The sequence below is a fragment of the Oratosquilla oratoria genome, chromosome 9 (genome assembly GCF_046742065.1).
Source record: "Oratosquilla oratoria isolate Oo_2021 chromosome 9, ASM4674206v1, whole genome shotgun sequence".
NCBI classification, from domain to species: Eukaryota; Metazoa; Arthropoda; class Malacostraca; order Stomatopoda; family Squillidae; genus Oratosquilla; species Oratosquilla oratoria.
This window is the reverse complement of record NC_134785.1, coordinates 53,466,415-53,487,334: the sequence shown is the minus strand read 5'-3', so window position 1 is coordinate 53,487,334 and position 20,920 is coordinate 53,466,415. Positions and strand designations below refer to the sequence as shown.

Sequence of the window (20,920 nt, the reverse complement as noted above, 5' to 3'; positions counted from 1 at the left end):
TGTTTTTCTTTCCAGGAGGTGTGATGCTTCCCGGGGATGGCCGAAGGACACGCTGAGGATGCTCCTCTCCTAGGGAGTGGGGATCCCTCTACCCCAGATCCTTCCACTCCTGTCTGGCCACCACAGGATGCTTCGGGCCGGGCGCCCACAGCTAGTACCGACCAGACCTGTAACGATCCCCCATGGCCCCCGGACCCTGACAAGCTCCTCCATGTGCCCCTGAGGGAAGGAGTTGTCCCCCCTGGGGGCATACAGGGCCATCACCACCCCCAGGGGAACCCACCGGGCCACGGGGGGCCCAAATTGGTGCGATCGCAGTCCAGCATGGACAGCGGGTGTGAGTGTGATGGAGTGGAGCAGGAAGGACCCCCAACCCCGGGACCAAACGATCTCACGTCGGGACCGGTGGACGAGTCCCTTGGGAGTATCAAGGACCCTGCGGGACTCTCGCCCCTCTCCCCCTCGCAGCCCGGTGGGTCAGTTCCGCCCTCGCCAGGACTGACGGGGTCCTGCCGGAACGAGGACGGCTCTGCCGTCGGTCCCACCGAAGGAGGAGCCCCACATATTGCAGAGTGCGACTGTGAAACGTGGGTAGACTCGAAGTGCAACTGTGATAAAAACGGGGACCCTGCTAGGGGGCCCTTGATGGGGGCTTGTGGGGGTGGAACGGCGTTGACGGGTGGCTGCCCTGGTCCCTCCCTCACCCACACAGACCGGGGCTTACTCCCACGGGAGCCCAGTAAAGTCACCTTCTGCATCGAGGGAGAGGACGATGACGACGACGACGACGATGATGACGACAGGTGAGTGCTTTTTGTTGTTTGGCATTTGAGTTGACGGTGTGCCGGCCGCACGGGAGGGTAGGTGGACGAGCGCACCCCGTTTTTGTCCCTTTAGACCGGCTCGCTGATGTAGTGGTACTGTTCTCGGCTGTTGGTTCAACAATCTGAGCTCGGTTCCGCCCAAGGCTAAAAAAGTTTTGTAGATTTACAAGCCTTGATGGGCAAGGAGTTGTGTGTGTGTGTGTGTGTGTGTGTGTGTCTGTGTGTGTGTGTATGTTTGTGTTTGTGTGTAAGGTCACGGCATTACCCAGAGATCGAGCTATAGGGGCTCCCTATGGAGCTGTCATCCATAAGGGTAATAAATTGAGAGAGAGAGAGAGAGAGAACCCGTCTGTTACCACGGTGCGAGTGAAGAATATAGAATTATTGGAACCTGCTACGAACTGTATTCAAGGAAGCGAATGGAGTTGTGGTTCCGATTGAAAGGGAATCGTGAATGACGTTGTAACCCCTGCCACGGGCGTACAGAGACCGTCATTGCTTTGTACCTGATTGAGATTAAGTTTGGGAGGGATGTTTGTTGCACATCATCTTCGTGACGCTAGGTGGGACGCGATTTTTGAGCACCCACTGTGAGGCTAGGTTCGCTTCCACGACGCTCTCTAAACAGAAAAATAAACAAATCAAATAAATAAATTGATTGATTAATCAGTAAGTAAACAAGTAAATGAATACGTGAATAAATGAAGACAATCATCAGCCACGAAAATGGGAAAGGCAACGCTCACACACTTAGATCAAGTGCACAGACTTTGCCCCTGTGCGGGGATGGGCGGGTGTATAAATTTATGGGATTTAAGGGATGGGGAGTGTATAAATTTATAGTAATTTAAGGGATGGGGAGTGTATAAACTTATGCAAAGAAAGTTTACCCATTGCCTAAAGGGCCCGTTCTCAGTAAGTGTTTATTGTGAACCATACTGTTGCACTCGTAGTACTTAATGAATAGTACCTTCATTATTGCAGACAGTTCTTCCACACCCCATTATATTTCTCGATCCAATTCCCCCCGCTCTCTCTCTCTCTCTCTCTCTCTCTCTCTCTGTCACCCTTTACCTCTGTCTCTCTGTCCCTCTCTCCCTCCGTCTCTCTCTCTCGCTGTCTCTTCCTCTCCCGCTCCCTCTCTCTTCTTCTCCTTTTACCTCTGTCTCTCTGTCCCTCTCTCCCTCCGTCTCTCACCTTCCCTGTCTCTCCCTCTCCCTCTTTCTTTCTCATTCCCTCCCTCCTATCTCCGTATAGTTCACTGTCTACCTATGCAGAGTCGTAGGGTAGAATTTGGGGGAACTTACTCGCTCGCTGGCTGAGTGAGTTAGGGCGTCGTTACTTGCGGCGAAGGTCGAGGGGATGGCGGTTCGAATCCTGCCACCGGCGAAGTTGAACCAAGGGCGTGGCTCATTAAATCCCACGCTACAAAGTCCTTTGTAAGGGGCACCGTACTAGCCTTCCGATGGGAGGAGTTTGTGACGTTAATCCATATCATCATCATTTATACAACCCTTCCCTCGCAATAGTCATTTATCAAATGGTTATATGATTGTAATATAAAAGGTAATTCTTTCATATTACAAAGTCTGATACCCTGCTCTACCGTGCAGTGTAAAATATCGTTTGTAAAAACATCTGTTGAATAATTGAATCGCATACAGCAAGGGTAGTTAGGTGACAAAATGGCCTCAATCTCAGTCCGGAAGTTTGTATTACTGTGCTGCTACAAGCCTTCCTCTCATTCCGTGGCCTTCCTCCCATCCCTGTTGTTGTTGTTGTTGTTGTTGTTGCTAAGTCTTTGCGTGCGTGCGTGCGTTCGTACGCAAGCGGCGTTGGCCTTGGTAGATTAGGGAGGGGTAGATTGAGTTGGCCAGACGGAATTTGGAGGGCCTCTCGTACACACACACGCACACACACACACACACACACACACACACACACACACACACACACACACACACACACACACACACACACACACACACACACACACACACACACACACACACACACACACGCTACAAAAACAGTGTCATCCCATCCATTGTGCACATAATGAACTCTATGTAAACTTGCACCGTGTATATACTCTAAGTTTTATATTTGTAATCAGCTTTTGCATTGTATCATTGTCAGTGTACTACTGCTATTGAAATAAACCTTTTATTATTATCATCATTATTACACACACACACACACACACACACACACACACACACACACACACACACGACTCGGTGGCGTAGTTGGTAGAGCGCTGAACTGCCACCATAGTGGCCCGCAGTTCTTGGTTCGAATCCTGCCCAGGGCCGAAATTATTTCGGTACCGCTGCGCTTCGGGTCGTTTCTCTGACTCTCGTGGGCGGGGAGTTGGGTGTGTGTGTGTGTGCAAGGTCATAGCATTACCCATAGGTCGGACCTACGAGCTCTGAGCTCTCTTCCAGGAGGGAAATAGCTGTCGATCACGAGTTCAACACGTGATCCAAAGACCAAGTGCATACACACACACACACACACACACACGTACTGTACTGTTCTGTACAAAGTCATGGACCTTGGCTCTTCACTTCCTGAGGCCATGGGTCGCCTTTTGTTTATTCCCTGTGCATAACTTTCGCAACTGCTTGTCCATGTTGAGAGAGAGGCAGTAAGAGAGAAAGAGGAGAGAAAGAGAGAGAGAGAGACAAAACATTCTGAAGTGCGCTACACGGGAATTTTATCTTTATGATTATCGGTTGAATCAAACGTCATTTAACCACGTTAAGTGAGGAAATTCTAGTTTAGATTTAAGTTAGGGTCAGGCTTGGCCCCAAGTACTGATGATAGATGGAGAATAGATTTTATAAAGAAAAATGAATATATCTAATCTCTTCAACTTTCTTTCATTATCATTTACGTGAAATAAAAATCTTACGGTTTGCTAAGCGCGACCTGTGTTTGGTCACCGTTTTCCTTTGTGCACATACACCGTAGTCCTCTTCCTCCTCCTCCTCCTCCTCCTCCTCCTCCTCCTCTTCCTCTTCCTCCTCCTCTTGCTCTTCCTACTCTTCCTCCTCTTCCTACTCTTCCTCCTCCTCTTCCTCCTCCGTATAGCATTTTGCCTTCATGCGAGTAGGCTAGGCATCTTCCGCTATAGAGAACAGCTGCGAAAGCAACTTCAACACTCTTCATCTACTACTACTACTACTACTACTACTACTACTACTACTACTACTACTACTACTACTACTACTACTACTATAACCACTTCTACCAGTACTACTACTATTTTTTTTTTTTTTTTTTTTTTTTTTTTAATACGACCTCCATCCTCGTGGAACTGTGTGGTGGAAGCAGCAGGATCTGTCTACTACTACTACTACTACTACTACTACTACTACTACTACTACTCCTACTTCTTACTAATACTATTATCGAATCAGTGAGCCATTCGAAGTTCACTGTTGAACAAGACCTCTTCAACGAGTTTCACGGCTACGCCAACCTTTCACACGTTACTCCTGCAAACTTCTCTTACTACATATGTTACTAATATCACCCCTGATACTCGGTTAACGGAAATGATCTATTAGTTCCCGTTTCGATCGAAGCCTCTCTTGTTACGACTGCCTCCAGCCACCCCTACGAATCCGAGTTTCTTAGCATTATTTCATGCTCTAAGACAAATCTTTCCTGTACTATGCTTAGGGCGTAACCTCCTCTCTTTGTCTTGTGGCGGAGGGTGGAGGGGGGTAAGAATACCGCCAATGTGTTCCCCGACAAGTCAGTTCACGCAACGACAAGGACGTATATACATAGAAATCATTACTAAAGCGTCTTCTTCCTCTTCCATTGCTTATCTTCCTCCTCCCTCCTTCCTCCCTTCCTCCTTTCTTCCTCTCCTTCCGTCCCTCTTCCTTCTTTCCCTCTTCCTGTCTTCCCTCTTTCTCCTCCTCCTCCTCGTCCTCATCTCTTCTTATTCCTCTTCCCGCTCCCTCCTCCTCCTCCCTCCTTTCTCCCTTTCCTTCCTTCCATCCTCCTCCTCCTCCTCCTCCTCCTCTCTTCCCATTCCTCTTCCTGCTCCCTCCTCCTCTCTTCCCATTCCTCTTCCTGCTCCCTCCTCCTCTCTTCCTCTTCTTCTTCCCACTCCCTCCTTTCTCCCTTTCCTTCCCTCCTTCCATCCTTCCCTCTTCCTCCTCTTCCTCCTCCTCCTCCTCCTCCTCCTCTCTTCCTATTCCTCTTCCCTCTCCCTCCTCCGTCTCCTTTCGCCCGTCCTCGTTTGCATCATCGAAGTTGCCCGCCGGACGACTCCTTGTTTGTTGCTTCACCGACAGACCGGACCGGACCAAGACTGGTTTCTCGAAGCGGACGTCTTGGGGAAGTTTTATTTATTTGTTTGTTTTATCGTATTTATTTATTTATTATTATTATTGTTATTATTATTATTATTATTATTATTATTATTATTATTATTATTATTATTATTATTATTATCATTATTATTATTATTATTATTATTATTATTATTATTATTATTATTTTGTGCGTCACTAAATCTCGGGGAAGATTAATTTTTTTTATATATTTTTTATTATTTTTATTTTTTATTTTTTTGTTTGTCAACACTTTCACTGTTTCCGCTAGCGTGTTTTCTTGTTTATTTATTAATCTATTTACTTCCTAATTGATTCTTTAATTTTTCTTATTTACTATATATCCATTTACTTTCTTATGAATTTACTTTTCCATTAAAATATCAATTCAGTAGTCACTATATTTCTGTTATTTATTAGTTGATTTATTTCTTCGTTTAATGCACAGTTATTTATTTATTTACTCATGTGATTAAGTATTTATTATCTTGGAGAAGAATGCGGTTGTATTAAGGAGGAACACATTGCATATGAGGTTCGCTGCTGACCTCTCCTAAAGTGACTTTTTCTTCTTCGTCATTGTGAAACAAGTAGGAAGAATGAAGACCAGAATTTCCAAACTAAGGAAGTAAAGCGATTCCATCAAATGCGCGTACAAAAACACGCACACACGCACGCACGCGCGCTCACACACACACGCACGCACGCGCGCTCACACACACACACACACACACACACACACACACACACACACACACACACACACACAACACACATATATGTATGTATATGTATGTATATATATATATATATATATATATATATATATATATATATATATTTTTTTTTTATGAAGGCTTGGCCAATTAAACATTTGGTTTAGTTTTTCTATATATTTCTAACACATATTTTTCAATTACATATATACGTTCTTACACAGCTGCAACCACACCGAAACACCAACGTAAAATTGTTCGTAAGTCAAAGGTCTACATCCTTTCTGACTGACTGATTCAGTAACCCTTTCTCCTTTCTCACCTACGCTCAAATCTCATTGAGTTACCCATTTCAATATATTCTTCTATTCCTTCTGCTTCCTAACTGACTTTGTACATTCCATTTTGTCTCCAATATCTTTATCCTACTATGAACTGTGATGTTGTATATCTGATTAATTTATATGAACTTTGGTATATTTTAAACTTAATTCTGTCCTAACTTCTGATTTTGGTGTTCTGAGTTCTGCGTCTTGTACATCCAGTGATTAGTCTAAACTGTCATCAGTCCTGATATGACTCGTTTCTTCACACGTTTGTTATCTTCTGGGACCCGTACTTCAGAGTGCGTGGCTAATCTATTTTTCCTACACTAGCATACAATGCAAATCAATGCACTACAGTGCAATGCAATCCCTCTCTCTCTCTCTCTCTCTCTCTCTCTCTCTCTCTCTCTCTCTCCCTCCCTCTCTCCCTCCTGTTGGAAAGAGTTGGGAGGGAACGATGAGGAGAGGATGGAAAATGCAATGTAATCTCTCTCTCTCTCTCTCTCTCTCTCTCTCTCTCTCTCTCTCTCTCTCTCTCTCTCTCTCTCTCTCTCTCTCTCTCTCTCTCTCTCTCTCTCTTTCTCTCCCCTGTTGGAAAGAGAGTTGGGAGGGGACGATAAGTAGGAGAGGTTGGAAAATGAGTGAGTTTGGGAAGGAGGGGGAGGATATAGGAACGGTTGAGATGAGTAAGAGTGGATAGGGAAGAAAGAACATGCGTCACAGCTGGGGGGGAGGAGGCAGAGGAGAAAACGTCACGTGTGTGCCCCCCACCCCTCCCCACCCCCAACCCCGCCACCCCCACACCGCAGTCCCCCATGAAGAAATGAGAACTTGATATCAGTTCTAGGAAGGCCGAGCGAAAACTATGCCTCATCTGAACATGTGTGGATCACGAGCCAAGTGCATTTACAGGGACAGAAAAGGAGTTACGTAGGCGAGGTAGCATGTAACTTGAAAAGTAGAGTTTGGTAGAAGAGGAGAAAGAGAATGAGGAAGAGGAAGAGGAGAAATATAATAAGGAGGAGGAAGAGGAGGAGGTGGTGGTAGGAAGGACAGTAAGTTGGCAAGAATGAATAACTACAAAAAAATGAAAAAGTAGAAACAGGGCGGAACGTTTTGAGACTACAGGAGCCAGGATGCAGGAGAGTGAGGTCATTATATAATAGTGAGATCCCTCCGCGTGGGAGTCCCCTATCCACGTGTACGTCCACGCGAGGAAGCGAGTGAAGGTTTTTTGGTTTGCACTGAGCACATCCAAGTTGCATTCTCAGCCACTTCGTATTCCTTACGCTGAACAGCGCTCCATAAGCTTCAGTCTTGGACATCATCTAGTACGCTTTAAGCTGCCAGTTGCTTAGCGAGTGGGTTGCACTTAGGTTGCGTTTAGAATGTAATTAGGATAGGCAGATTATTAATTCTACACGTTCTCGTATTTCTGTAACTGTTATGCCAAATGCTTGGCAAGACGAGGCGCTTTTTTATTTTCGGAGGCAAAAATTTCACGAGTGTTGTATTCGTGTGTGTGTGTACGAGTATTTATGACACAAAGATATATGTACATGTGTGCGTGTGCGTGCGTGTGCGCATTAATGTATGCATGTGCCAATGCGTCTGTGGATGTAGCAGGTACTTAATTCATGCATGGATTATTTTATGTGCGTTTAGCAAATCCCCTCCCTGCATGGTCGTGGTCACTCTCCTCCGCACGATCCCTTCCGCGTGCCTAGCAACAAGGACGAGAACAAAGTAAATACGCAATTAGCACGACTTGTGTTGACTCTGTGGCGTGCATCTCTGCCCAGTTTCTTCTCGGCTTTGTTGAATTTATACGATGGATTAGAAGATACGCAATTTCACCAGATGTAGGTATGATCAACCTCAATCCAAATAATATATCTCCTTCGTTCCTGGTAGGGAGTGAAACTTTACCCACAAGAAGAATGACAAGTGCTTTGAGGATGCAGTGCATCGTCTGCAGCGCGGGAACTCTGCAGAGGGAAATGATTTGGATAACGGTTGGTTGAATCGAACTTGCTAAAGCAAGGTTGAGTTGTATCTGTATTTGGTTGTGCGTCTATCCTATAAGGTAGTCATTGTCGGTAAAGGAGATTTAAGAAGGGAGAGAAGTGAATAAAAGAACAAAATTCTTATTTGAATAAAGATTAATCTCCAATCACAAAGAAAAATAATGCTGTGGGATTGGTTCGTTAGGATGATAGTTCCTGATTTATGGACGGTATTAAACTTATGTTGTCAGTAGCACCCTACGTGGTTAAAATAATGTAGGTTAGGTTAGGGTTAAGCTTGGTAACATATATTGAGAAAAAAATTAAGAAGTATTTGCATGCAGTAGGGTCTAATGGATATTTTTATCGCTTCCTCCTCTCACTGTCATAAGTATAAAACTAAAACATGATTCGTGTTTGATTGCCGTTATCTGATGTCCCTGATTGCCGTTATCTGATGTCCCGTTTATTTATTTTATTTATTTATTTATTAATTATTTATTTTTATCTATATTTATTTATTATTGTTATTATTTTTTTCCACACAAGTACCTGTGTGGCGAATTACGCTTAGTCGGATTTGTTTGGGCAAGTTTAGAATAGGTTATTTTATTTTTAGCTATAATAACGGTTATGCTGAGTTAGGCTTAATCATAAATACCGATATGTTGAGAATAACTTAGAGAAGTGCTCTGAATATTTTATCCCTTCATCTTCTTTCAATATCACTTATATAAAAGCAAAGACTAGAATCATACAATTTGAAAATCCCGTATGATTGGTCGTCGTTACTCCACGTACTTTCCCTCCGTGCAGCATTTTGAATTTACGCGCGCAGACTATTCCGATTTCCTCTTAACGAATCACAAACCATTTAATCTTTTTTCCGTGTCACACAGATATTAAAGTGGTTTGATTCACTAATAGCAGACTTTACCATCTGAATTCTGTACCTTCTTGTTTTTTTTCCTTTTCTTATTGTCGTTCCAAAGCTCACACGTCTCTGATTCTTGTTCTCCCGATCTTGCATCCTCTAATGGTAATATATTAAGATGGATTAAATATACAATGGCACCACAATGGATATCAAATGGATTAAATTACAATGAATTTATTAATCAGTTAAGCATGAAAATAAAAAAAAATGTACAGTGATACTGCACATGCAGATTTAAATGTTTAAATGATCTTTCGCTAGACATCTAAGTACCACAAATTGATAACCCTTGCTCTAAGACCTCAGCCATGTGATTAAAACATGTTTTTCCTTCCTCTACAAGACAAGGTTGCGTTCATAGGAAGGACTCGGCCAAAGGGATGATTCTCTCACTGCGTCAGTCAAATGTGATGGAATGATGCAAGAGGCGGACAATAGGACAATGCGAAATAAAACCAGTTTTGCCCTCGTGTATATGTATGCATATATGTGTCTATATGTCTTTTATATATATATATATATATATATATATATATAATATATATATATATATATATATATATATATATATATATATATATATATATATATATATGAATACAATGTAGCAATACAGAGACACGACCACAAAATAACTAGGATGGAAGACCTCTGACTGGAGCCCAGTGCAACTCCAGCATCGTCATCTAATACTGCAAACTGCCCAACAATAACAACAGCATAAGTTGTATATTGTCCCAGTCATTTGTTACAATAGGGCAGTGGGAAATATAGGTATCATAGGTGCATGATTTAGGATCAGCAATATATTGATTACTTTTCCAAGCGGGTCGTATCGTGATAGAAAACGGCACCTGACGTCAGTTTTGACAGAGAACAAAGCGAAACGTCGCAGCTGTTCTTAATAAAGTCTTCGTCATCGTTTATATTTTACCTGTCATGCTGCATCGACACCTCGAGGATTGCAACGAAGGTCGGGTCCTGGATGAAGGAGGTCAGGCCAGGATTTGTCATGATACTGATACAACAATCTTTAGTATCATGTGCATATAACACGGTGCTGCCTTTAGGCAGTCGAGGTGTGTGTATTTACCTATTAGCTATTTGCGTGTGTGTGTGTGTGTGTGAATGAACGGTTTATTGGGTATAGCAGAATTACTGCTGAAAATATACAGCCTACAGTATTATAAAATGATCAAATATAACAATGAAAGGATGTTGTTACAAGTATTTAAAAACAAAACAAACAGTAAGCTAAGGAATAGCCGTATTTACAACATTGTTATTTCTTGTAGTTGTGTGTGTGTGTTTTGTGGAACGGTGAAGACGATATAGATAAAAACACGCACGAAACAACAAATTAGCCAAGCTTCTTGAGAAATATCCGGAAAGTTTTCAACACAAATGATAACGGACTTTATTGGTGTCGTGTTTCCTCGCTGCGTCATCTAATGAGTGTATGATATCTATACCGATATCGGCAGCGTTTCCTCCACATGTTATCAGTTGCCACATTTAGCTTAATGTCGGTGGCTGCTGTAAACCTGAGCAGCGAAATACTTTTTCGCTATAGGATCACTCCATGCAAGATCCACCGGAAGCAGCTGTAGTGATCGGTATTACAGTAAATATTTTTTTTTAATCTTTTTGTTACCAATACATACATACACACACACACACACACACACACACACACACATATATATATATATAATATATATATATATATATATATATATATATATACACATACATGTACACACACAAATCGTGGGGCAGTTGGTAGAATTCCCGGCTGCCATTACGGCGGGTCCGGGTTCGAATCCCGCCCAGGGCTTAAATAATTTCAGTATCGCTGCGCTGCGGGCCGCTACTCCAACTCTCGTGGACGGGGAGTTGGGTGTGTGTGTGTGCGTGTAAGGTCACAGCATTACCCATAGATCGGTCATATATGAGCTCTCTTCCTGGAAGGAAATGTCTGTCGATCACGAGTCCAACACGTGATCCAAGACCGTGGTGAATCACACACACACACACACACGCACGCACACACACACACACACACACACACACACACACATACACACACACACTCAAATATGCAAAGTGAGGGCAGTAACGAGAGTAGCTTAGATCGTTGCTGTTGTTTGAGCAGAAACTTGAAGATGTGATACATCAATTTTTCGCAAAGAACAAAAAGAGAGAAAGAAAGTAAAATCTACGAAGTTCTCTACCATGTCGGAAAATATTGCTGCAGAAATCACGACCTCTGAGCTGAGATCGAAATGGTCAGACTCGGCTACCGGCACACGAACCCCAGAGTTCCTGTTAATCAAGATTGATCAGTTGGCGTCGTCTTAAGGACGTAATGTGGATTGTGACCACAGCATGATTATATGTTATCATTTGTAAGAGATGGAATAATTTAAATTTATCATATAGTCTTATTTCAGGAATTCCCGTCCGCCATGACATAAATTATGCACAATCAATATTTTATTACTTTTTACAATTTATAGAAAAATATCACACTCAGATGCTTTTTACATTATTTACATTATTTACAATGTATATTTTTACTAACATGGACACATATAATGGTTTGACCAAGATTAGTAATTTCATTTTACAACAATGATATAGACGTTAAGGGGACACTGTAGTAGTGGCGAATTGCCACGGACACGTGTTCCAGCTGTCGCCGACGCCGCAACTGCAAACCGAGAGGAGAGCGGGCAAGAGGTGGGACCAACGTTTCTCAACCTTTTTACCCTTGCGTAACCTTTGAAATAAATTACATGTCTCAACGAACCCCTGCGCAAAAAAAAAAAAAAAATAATAATAATAATAATAATAATGTACCACCTTTCTCATTTCATTTTCATCGTAATAATAGGTTAGACAAGATGATGTCTATATTACATTATTACAATAACCTAGAATATGCCGTGCGCGTTTAATGATATTACGTATATGAAATTAAATAGAAAAAAATCAAAAGTGGATTAGCTTATCTCACTTGTTCTCGCGGAACCCTTAGGGACCTTTTGCGGAACCTTAGGGTTCCGGGGAACCGGTTGAGGGACGCTGGATGGGACTATGCGGCAGTAGGACCTTGTCTGTCAGACAAGTCAGCTGTGGATTGCGTCCCCCACAGTTGCCTTTGCAAGGGCGTGGCGAGATATGGCAGATGATTAATGAGTAGAGGTAGGTAAAACGGGGGTAGGTTACTGTGATTCAGCGTGGTTTTGGATCTCGTGCTGGACTCGTGATCAACAGCGATTACGTTCCAAATTGTATTGTGATGTTATCTCCAATGATACTCTCTCTCTCTCTCTGTCTGTCTCCATATCTCTCTTTCTCTCTCTGTGCCTGTCTCCATCTCTCTCTCTCTCTCTCTCTCTCTCTCTCTCTCTCTCTCTCTCTTTCTCGTTTCTCTTTCCTCTTCTTCCTCGGCATTTGTCCTTCAGAAGTCGAGTCTGAACTTACACTCGAGTGTCTGTCGTGAGGACGAGTGTCCAAAACCTGTCATTTTGTGCACACTGTGTGTGTGTGATTCACCATGGTCTTGGATCACGTGTTGGACTCGTGATCGACAGCTATCACCCTCCCGGATGAGAGCTCAGAGCTCATATATGACCAATCTATGGGTAATGCTATGACCTTACACGAATACACACACCCAACTCCCCACCCACGAGAGTTGGAGTAACTACCTGCAGCGCAGCGATACTGAAATTATTCCAGCCCTGGGCGGGATTTGAAACCGGACCGTCGTAGTGGCAGGCTGGAACTCTACCAACTGAGCCACGAGGTGTGTGTTTGTGGTTGTGTGTGCACGCGCGCGCGCTCTTGGTTGAAAACGTGCACGAGTTCGGTGATGCAGTTGTGATGCATGCTGAGTGATTACGGCCAACGCAGCCAGCAATCTACGAATCTCCGAAATGACAACGCCGACGAGCCTTTCCCTGTGCCAGACACCCAAAAATGCCAAGAGCGTCGTCTGCGCTCGGTGGCGGCAGCAACGCCGAGGAGATCACGTGGTCCTTGGACAAATGAGTCTAGGTCGTGTCCACGGTTATTAGCACAAGGTCGTCCTCGGCCTGAGGGAGAGACTTGAGTCAACACTTGGGCGTTAATTGCACGGGACCTCTCGTTTTCAGTGACGTCAAGTCGCCCGCTGTATTCAACGAAACGTTATGACACGACTGTAACGCGAAGATACGAAATGACCTGCGGATAATTGGATTGGCTCTCCGTGTGTCGGAAATAAACCCGTTTGGCCCATTGACGAATTCAGGCGTAATGGGCCACTACAGGATCGGCCTGCCCCTTTTGGGGGAGAGCAGGGGAAGAGGTGTTTCAAGAAGCCTGTGTACGTCACCATGGGGGCGGAGCCCAGTTTGTCAAGGTTGTAAGGAAGCTGCGAATTACTTCGAGGCACGTTCTTCACAAATTTTTTCAACAACTCATGGTCACCTTTATAAGTTACAATCACAGTTCTTGCAGTAGCATGCAACCGACAAAAGCTCTTGCAGTAGCATACAACCGATACTTTAGGGACTATATGGCGCGCTCCTACGGACCAGAACACATCGTTTGTGTGAGAGGAAGTGTCTACTCATAGAGAAATTATGTTACTTGATTGTACTACGACTGTCCCTCCGTGATGCAGTCCCCCTCTCAATACTGCCTTGTACCACTTCTTTGAGTATATATTTCCATTTTCGAGTTTTTCAACTCGGGTCGCAAAAGGCGGCTAAAATGGGACGGAGTGATGGGACTGGGGATATTGCTCTCTGTGACACTATGTGGAACATTCCTACGGGAAGTCAACATATATATATATATATATGATATGTATATATATATATATATATATATATATATATATATATTCTGAAAAAACGACAGTAAATTAATTAGAAATAGATTTCATTCGTAAGCTTTGTAGCTCTCGGAAAGTGGATTTCTGTTGAAAGGAAAGAGGAAGAAGTAAATTTCCAGCAGGCATTGCGAAGTTATATTGACTAAATTTAACACGCAATACAGAAAATAAAAAACAAAAACAAAATACAGTAGAATAAACGAAGACGTTTCGCTGGTCGTTCTGCATCTTCATTTGGATTGTAGATTAGCAATATGCATGTATATATATAATATATATATATATAATATGAGTATTGAGACATTCTGATAGGTTGACGTAAGTGGAGTACGAAACACAGGAGTCTTAGTCTTGAGTTTATTCCTGACTAGTTTCGCAGGTATGCTTTTTCAAATCATATATGGGGAGAGGTAAACGCGAAAAAAAAAACCGTAGGAATTTTATTACTTACATTTCGTCCTTAAGAGGACTTCTTCAGAGTTTGAGGAAATCCTCTTAAGGACGAAACGTTAGTAATAAAACCCCTACGGTTTTTTGGCGTCTACCTCTCAACCCTTTCCACTCATTCCGTCACACACACACACACACACACACACACACACACACACACACACACACACACACACACACACACACACACACACACACACACACACACACACACACACACATGTATATATATATATGCATACACACACATACATACACACACACACACACACACACACACACACACACACACACACACACACACACACACACACACACACACACATATATATAAATGTTCTGTAGCTCATTTGGCGCTACAAAGCTTCTTGAGTAGACTTTCAAGTCTTCAACGTTGATTTTTTGTCTCAGGGGAGACGGAATAATAAATCATGACCCCACCCTGGACATAATAAGAAACACCAACAAGACCATACACACCATTAACACCAAGAACGGAGGCGTTAAGCTAACTAATATTCCCGGCAATTTTAATCCTGGTGTGAAGACACACAAACCTGGAGATCCTCTACGTCCCATCGTCAGCCAGATCCCTATGACTACATACAACCTTGCCAAGCTCCTGAACCAACTTCTGACGCCCTTCATCCCTACACAACACAGCTACGTTTCTCCTAAAGATTATCCTGGACTCCATTAACGATGTTCCCGTTAGGGAAATTATTTCCTCTCTTGACGTGGGGTCCTACTTTACTAACGTTCCAATTATATGAACAATCAACTACATCTGTGACACTATTTACCGATCAGGACCTTCTCCAAAGCTAGACATCCCTGAAATTCACCTTCGTCGTCTGCTCGAGATCTGCACCATGGAGGCTGTTTTTCGGTGTTCCCGAGGTAACCTCTACCAACAAGTTGACGGCGTGGCGATGGGCTCCCCCTTAGGAGTACTCGCAAAAAAAAAAAAAAAAAAAAAAAAAAAAAAAAAAAAAAAAAAAAAAAAAAAAAAAAAAAAAAAAAAAAAAAAAAAAAAAAAAAAAAAAAAAAAAAAAAAAAAAAAATAATAATAATAATAATAATAATAATAATAATAATGATAAAAAATAAATAGATGAAGAATAAAATGAAAGAGAATCACCCCATAACCTGCTAGAATAAACATCAGGATTAAGATTCACAACTGAAGAAGACATCAGTGGCTTCCGTTTCTTGATGTACATCTTCAACAAGATGGCGACTTCTCCACCTCACTTTACGTTAAGCCCACCAACCCTGGTCTCTGTCTTAATGGGAATAGCGAGTACCCTCAACGTTACAAAAATAGTACCATTAGTGCCTTTTTTAGGAGGGCATTGACCTACTGCTCACGCTGAACCTACTCAAGTTAAAATAAACAGGGCCACACGAGTTGTAATGAATAATGGACTTTAGAATCAGGACTGCCAGCGTGTCCTAAAAAGTGTCATGGACAAATGGTACCACGGGCCTCCCACCCCAGTAGTAGGCGAAGGTGATATTTTTACCCTGTTTTACCGTGCCCTAATGTCCGGACCTTATAAGGAAGACGTGAAGGTTTTGAACGGAATTATTCATCGGAACGTCAAACCCAAAAGCGAGAATGACGAAATTCGTTTCTCCATATACTACCGCAACTAAAAAACAGCTACACTTTTAGTTAGAAATAACACTTCTCCTCTCCCCGAAAGTCCCGCTTGCACCAACGTAGTATACTAATTTCCCTGCCCCCCAGAGGACTGCACCCCTCTCGACTGCTACGTTGGACAAGCGAGAACGACATTGTCGAGAAGAATGTCTTCCCATTGTCGAGTGGAAAGACACAACATACATATCACTAGAAAACTTTTAGAAGACAACATCATTCTCGCTAAGGAATCATAAAGGTCTAGACTGTTCTCTGCAGAAGCTCTTTTCATAAGAGACTTGCAACTTTCTATCAACAGACAAGTGGAAGCCCCTACCATACTCCATACTCCTCGTTTAGTATTCCGAACTTTATTTTCCCTGTGGTTTCTGCATGATCATTTAGTCACGCGTTTTTGTGATTATTTTTGCAATATATATATATATATATATATATATATATATATATATATATATATATATATATATATATATGTGTGTGTGTGTGTGTGTATGCAGTATACGTATGTGTACAGTATATGTTTGGCCATCTCGCTCTTCGATGGAATTCACGATAAACTCCTACGAGTTGTCGACGTCGTTGTTACCAGTGACGAGCCATTGCATGCTGCACACTAAGAGGCGTCCGCGAACTTGTGCAACAAGTACAGTTGCCTCCATTTGGAAGTGCTACAGCTACCTCCAGGGAGATGCACCGACGTGAATGGTTTTTTTATATGACATCATGCAGACTCGTTCGTGTTGTTGTTATTCGACTAAAGGTGATATACTTGCAACTTTGCAAAAGACGTCAGTCATTGCCATCTTCACAAATAAACCTGATTGGTCCTAAATAGAGTAAAAATAAAATTCTTTATTGGTCACGTAAATTACATGAAATTTGTCTTGTGTGTTTTCATAAGAAATCGAGGGCAATCATACATAGATGAGCTACTACAATCTTACAGTGGTTATCAAAATCTCATTTACACAAAAGCTAGAGAAATACAAAAAATTACCATCTGAGTTTCAAGCCTTAACAGTCTACCCTATGATATGTTTAATTTTTCCTCATTTAGGATTCTTATACTAGCTGGTACAAAGGATTTAGAAAACCTAGCTGTTCTGCTTTTCAGTGATCTCAGTCTTTTTCCTGAAGGTAACATTTGGTAACTGTCATTCAGTGGGTGTGTTGCACCATTGATAATTACATGACATCTTTGGATTGTACTCCTTTTGTATATGTCCAGCAATGAAATCATATTTTGAACACCCAGTTTTCCACAGTTCTTTATTACACACACACACACACACACACACACACACACACACACACACACACACACACACACAGTTAGGCTAGAAGGTTTGACCCTTTCTTTCACCATCGCTGGATAGGAATCTGTGTATTTTAGTAAGGACCAGATGGCGCCCATCGAATGATGAGGAATCCGACGCTACGCATGAGCAGATCTAGCAGAAACTCTAAGGAGGGTTAACAGTGTCAGGTATTGTGCCCGCGGGTATGGGTGGAATTGTGGGCGGGAGTTTGCTGTGCGGGATACATCCCGCGTCCTTGGTTACTGAATTTGTTGCTTTCGTTCGATCTGACTGTCGTCGCCTATGAGGAAGCTTCTGAAACGGAAACCAGACTAGCATTCCAGAGATTGAGTATCGAACTGGTTGGTTTTGAAACCCCTTTTGTGGAGACCAATGACAGAGCGAGGAATTCATGCATACTTGCATGCATGCTGACCTTGTGTGTGCCAGCTGTCAAGGGAAGAGAGATGGGTAGCGGATGTGTGTACCAGCTGCCGACTCTTGGTATAATGAATTGTTCACATGCGACAGGACGTTTGGTAGGAAACAAAATAAGGTAAAGAAGGACCAAGTGTGTCTCCCTGTCTCTCCATTTCCGTCTACCTTTCTTTCCTTCCCTATCCTTTCTGTGCTCTTACTTTCCTCTCCCTTCCTTTACTTGCACTTCCCCATACCTGTTCAGAGAAGAATGCTGATCATTCTTGTCTCTGCTACCCCCTGTTTTTGTGACTGCCCTTCTGAGATCTCTCTTTTACCACCCCTCCTGTGACTGTACCCCTCTGGCGCAGTGTTGTCCCCCCAAGGTCACGTGATCAGCGACAGAATACAGCCACCGGGTTTGCCTGTCATACAACCTCCGCACTTACCTCCTTTCCATATTCCTGGTCTCCCTCCTCACCCCTCCATTCTCCACCCATCGCTACGTCACACCTCTTCTATAATACTTTCTCTTCGCTTCCCCATTATTCCCTTTCCGTCCTTCACCACCTCACATTTTCCTCTCGTCTTTTCTCCTGTCTCATGTTTTTGTCCTTCTCTCCTCTCTCCACCTCTCCTTTCCTCTCTTCTTTCCCCCCTTCTCACCTTTCTCACTACTACTCACCTCTCTTTTCCTCTCCCTCTTCTTCTCTCCGTATTTCACCTATTCTCTCCTCTCCTGTACTATCCTAACCTCACTTCTGCTCTCCTTCTCTTCTCTCCTCTCCACTCCCTTACCCTCCTCACCTCTCTTCACACATCCTTTCCTTACCGATTATTACCGCCTCTCTTGTCTCCTCTCTGTTCTTCGCTTTCCTTCTCCTTTCTCCTATTCTCTCTTCTACCCTCTCGTCTTGTGCCTTGTCACCTCCTCCTTCACTTTCTCCTCTCACTTCTGCTCTCTCTAGTTATCTATCTCTATCCATCTATCTATCTCGTGGCCATAAGTACGGGTACGTAAAGTGGTCCCCTATAGTGCCGCGATCATCACTCCTAATTGTTTGATCTCAGCTAGGCTGGCAGGAAGGAAAACAAGCCCTTCAGCAGTGGGAGTAGAGACGAGGGGGTTGCCTCGTCTGAATAAAATAACCTGTGTAGATTTGTGTTTCTGGTCTACATTGGTTTTGGAGGCGTTGAGACAAACGAAGTTGTTTTCTTTCTGTCTCTCCATCAAGACTGATCTATTCCACGAGGAAAAATCTAGTGGTTGCCAATGGTGTATTTACATGCACATGGTGGTTGTTGCCAAAACAAGGAGCTATATACAATTTATTCTCTACTGTCGACTCAACTTTTACAATGTACAATACATGAACAGTGTGTGGACACTCCGTATTTATGCATAGGTGATTTATTTACAAACACTGGAAACACGTATTAGAAATATATTGGTCATATGATGACTGTGCAGTTGGCAATTTCAGACGCAGGTATTCAAACGCTCGGCCCAATTGACCGCGGTGAGGTCAGACGCGCTCGGCCCAAATGACCGTGATTAGGTCAGACACAATAGGTGGTCCTGCGGGAATTCTCTGGAGACGTCGGACCTTACATCTTGTAGCTAATGTATGCGTGCTCGCGTGTGCACGGTGGACATCTAAAGGATTGAATATTTCCTTCAGTCACCTCGCAACTCCTGGCGGTTGAAACATAAGTAATATACTGCGCAGCCGCTGGAAGAGGCAAAGTGACGCAAATATTTGTCTTTCGTTTAGTCTCGAGTGCCCATAGAATCCGAGAGCCTTAAAAAAAAAATAATAATAATAATAATGATAATAATAATAATAAATAAGTAAATAAATAAATAAACAATAAAAAATAAAAATAAATAAATAAAAGAAGAAAGAAAGAAGGTAAAGAAAAGAGGTGATGGTTGTGGTCAATTGTACGCATTGATTATTCCGATTCAGGAGATATTTGTTGATGCCCAGATGATGAGGAAGCCACTGTAGCCAAGGCACAGCTGCTGCTTAGACTGCATGTATATATGCTGGTCAGCGCTCTTCATGTTGTGATGATAAGAGAGTGACCACCTTTCTTCTTATGGAGGTAGTTCTCAGGCAACTGTCCTTACTTGCAATGTAAGGACAGTGTGTGTGTGTGTATTTACCTAGTTGTATTTTACGGGAAGGGGAGCTATGTTCGTGGTGTCCCGTCTTCATATCTCATTTTATCTAAACTGTTTTTAAATTCATGTATTGTTTTTGCACACACCACTTTCTCATCTAACTTGTTCCAAATGTCTATTACTCTGTGAATCTGTGTGTGTGTGTGTGTGTGTGTGTGTGTGTGTGTGTGTGTGTGTGTGTGTCCCAGAAGGGGCTTGCATTTCTTTTTCTTTCTGCGCCACGGTGCGGGAAGGTAATAGTGAGTCACCATGGGAAAGGGGGATTCAACGAAGAGAGCACGGGCGAGTCGTAGGTTTACAGAAATAAAATTTTCCTCTTCTCTATCACTCTTTGGCTGCGTGGGGGGAGAGGGTGGCCCCTCGGGTAAATAAAAGCACATGCCGGCAGGCAGAATAACGGTCCGAGTCGTGCATATAAGTGATGAGGTCAAAAGAGGGAGTTCTGGTCCGCTAGGAAGGAGTAAAACCCGCGACATTCAACCCACGGGCCAAATCCTCGACCCGTGCAGATGGCGCGTCGTTGCCGTCTTAATATCGTTGCTGTCTCTACCAGCCGGCGTCTTACAGCAGAACAATAACTCCAACTGCAGCTCCAGATAGAGTACACGCCCGTTTACAGCAGCTGCCAGGGGGTTCCGCTGCAAGTGACTGCAGAATACGTCTCTTCGGGTGGCTAGCTCGGCGCAGGTGGCGGGGTCGTAGGTGCATCACTAGCCCCAGCTGCAGTCTATAGAATTTGTCTCGCGTCCAGTTGTGTTTGCCGGAGCTGCCAGGTGGTAGCTCTTGGGCCTAGAACCTCGCCTGACACGCAGCTGACACGGGGAGTTATGCGTCAGGACTGACACAGAC

At 43.2% G+C, this 20,920-nt stretch overlaps 1 protein-coding gene across 7 annotated transcripts in view; it reads left to right on the top strand.

Annotated features, from left to right (window-relative positions):
* Positions 1-20,920, top strand: part of LOC143028414 (uncharacterized) — a 254,050-nt gene that overhangs the window by 194,599 nt on the left and 38,531 nt on the right. For all 7 annotated transcript variants that reach the window (XM_076190454.1, XM_076190458.1, XM_076190456.1 and 4 more), the window contains one exon: positions 16-803. In XM_076190454.1, coding sequence (XP_076046569.1) covers positions 37-803 — 767 coding nt within the window. In that variant the 5' untranslated portion in view covers positions 16-36. The remainder of the gene's footprint in view (positions 1-15; positions 804-20,920) is intronic.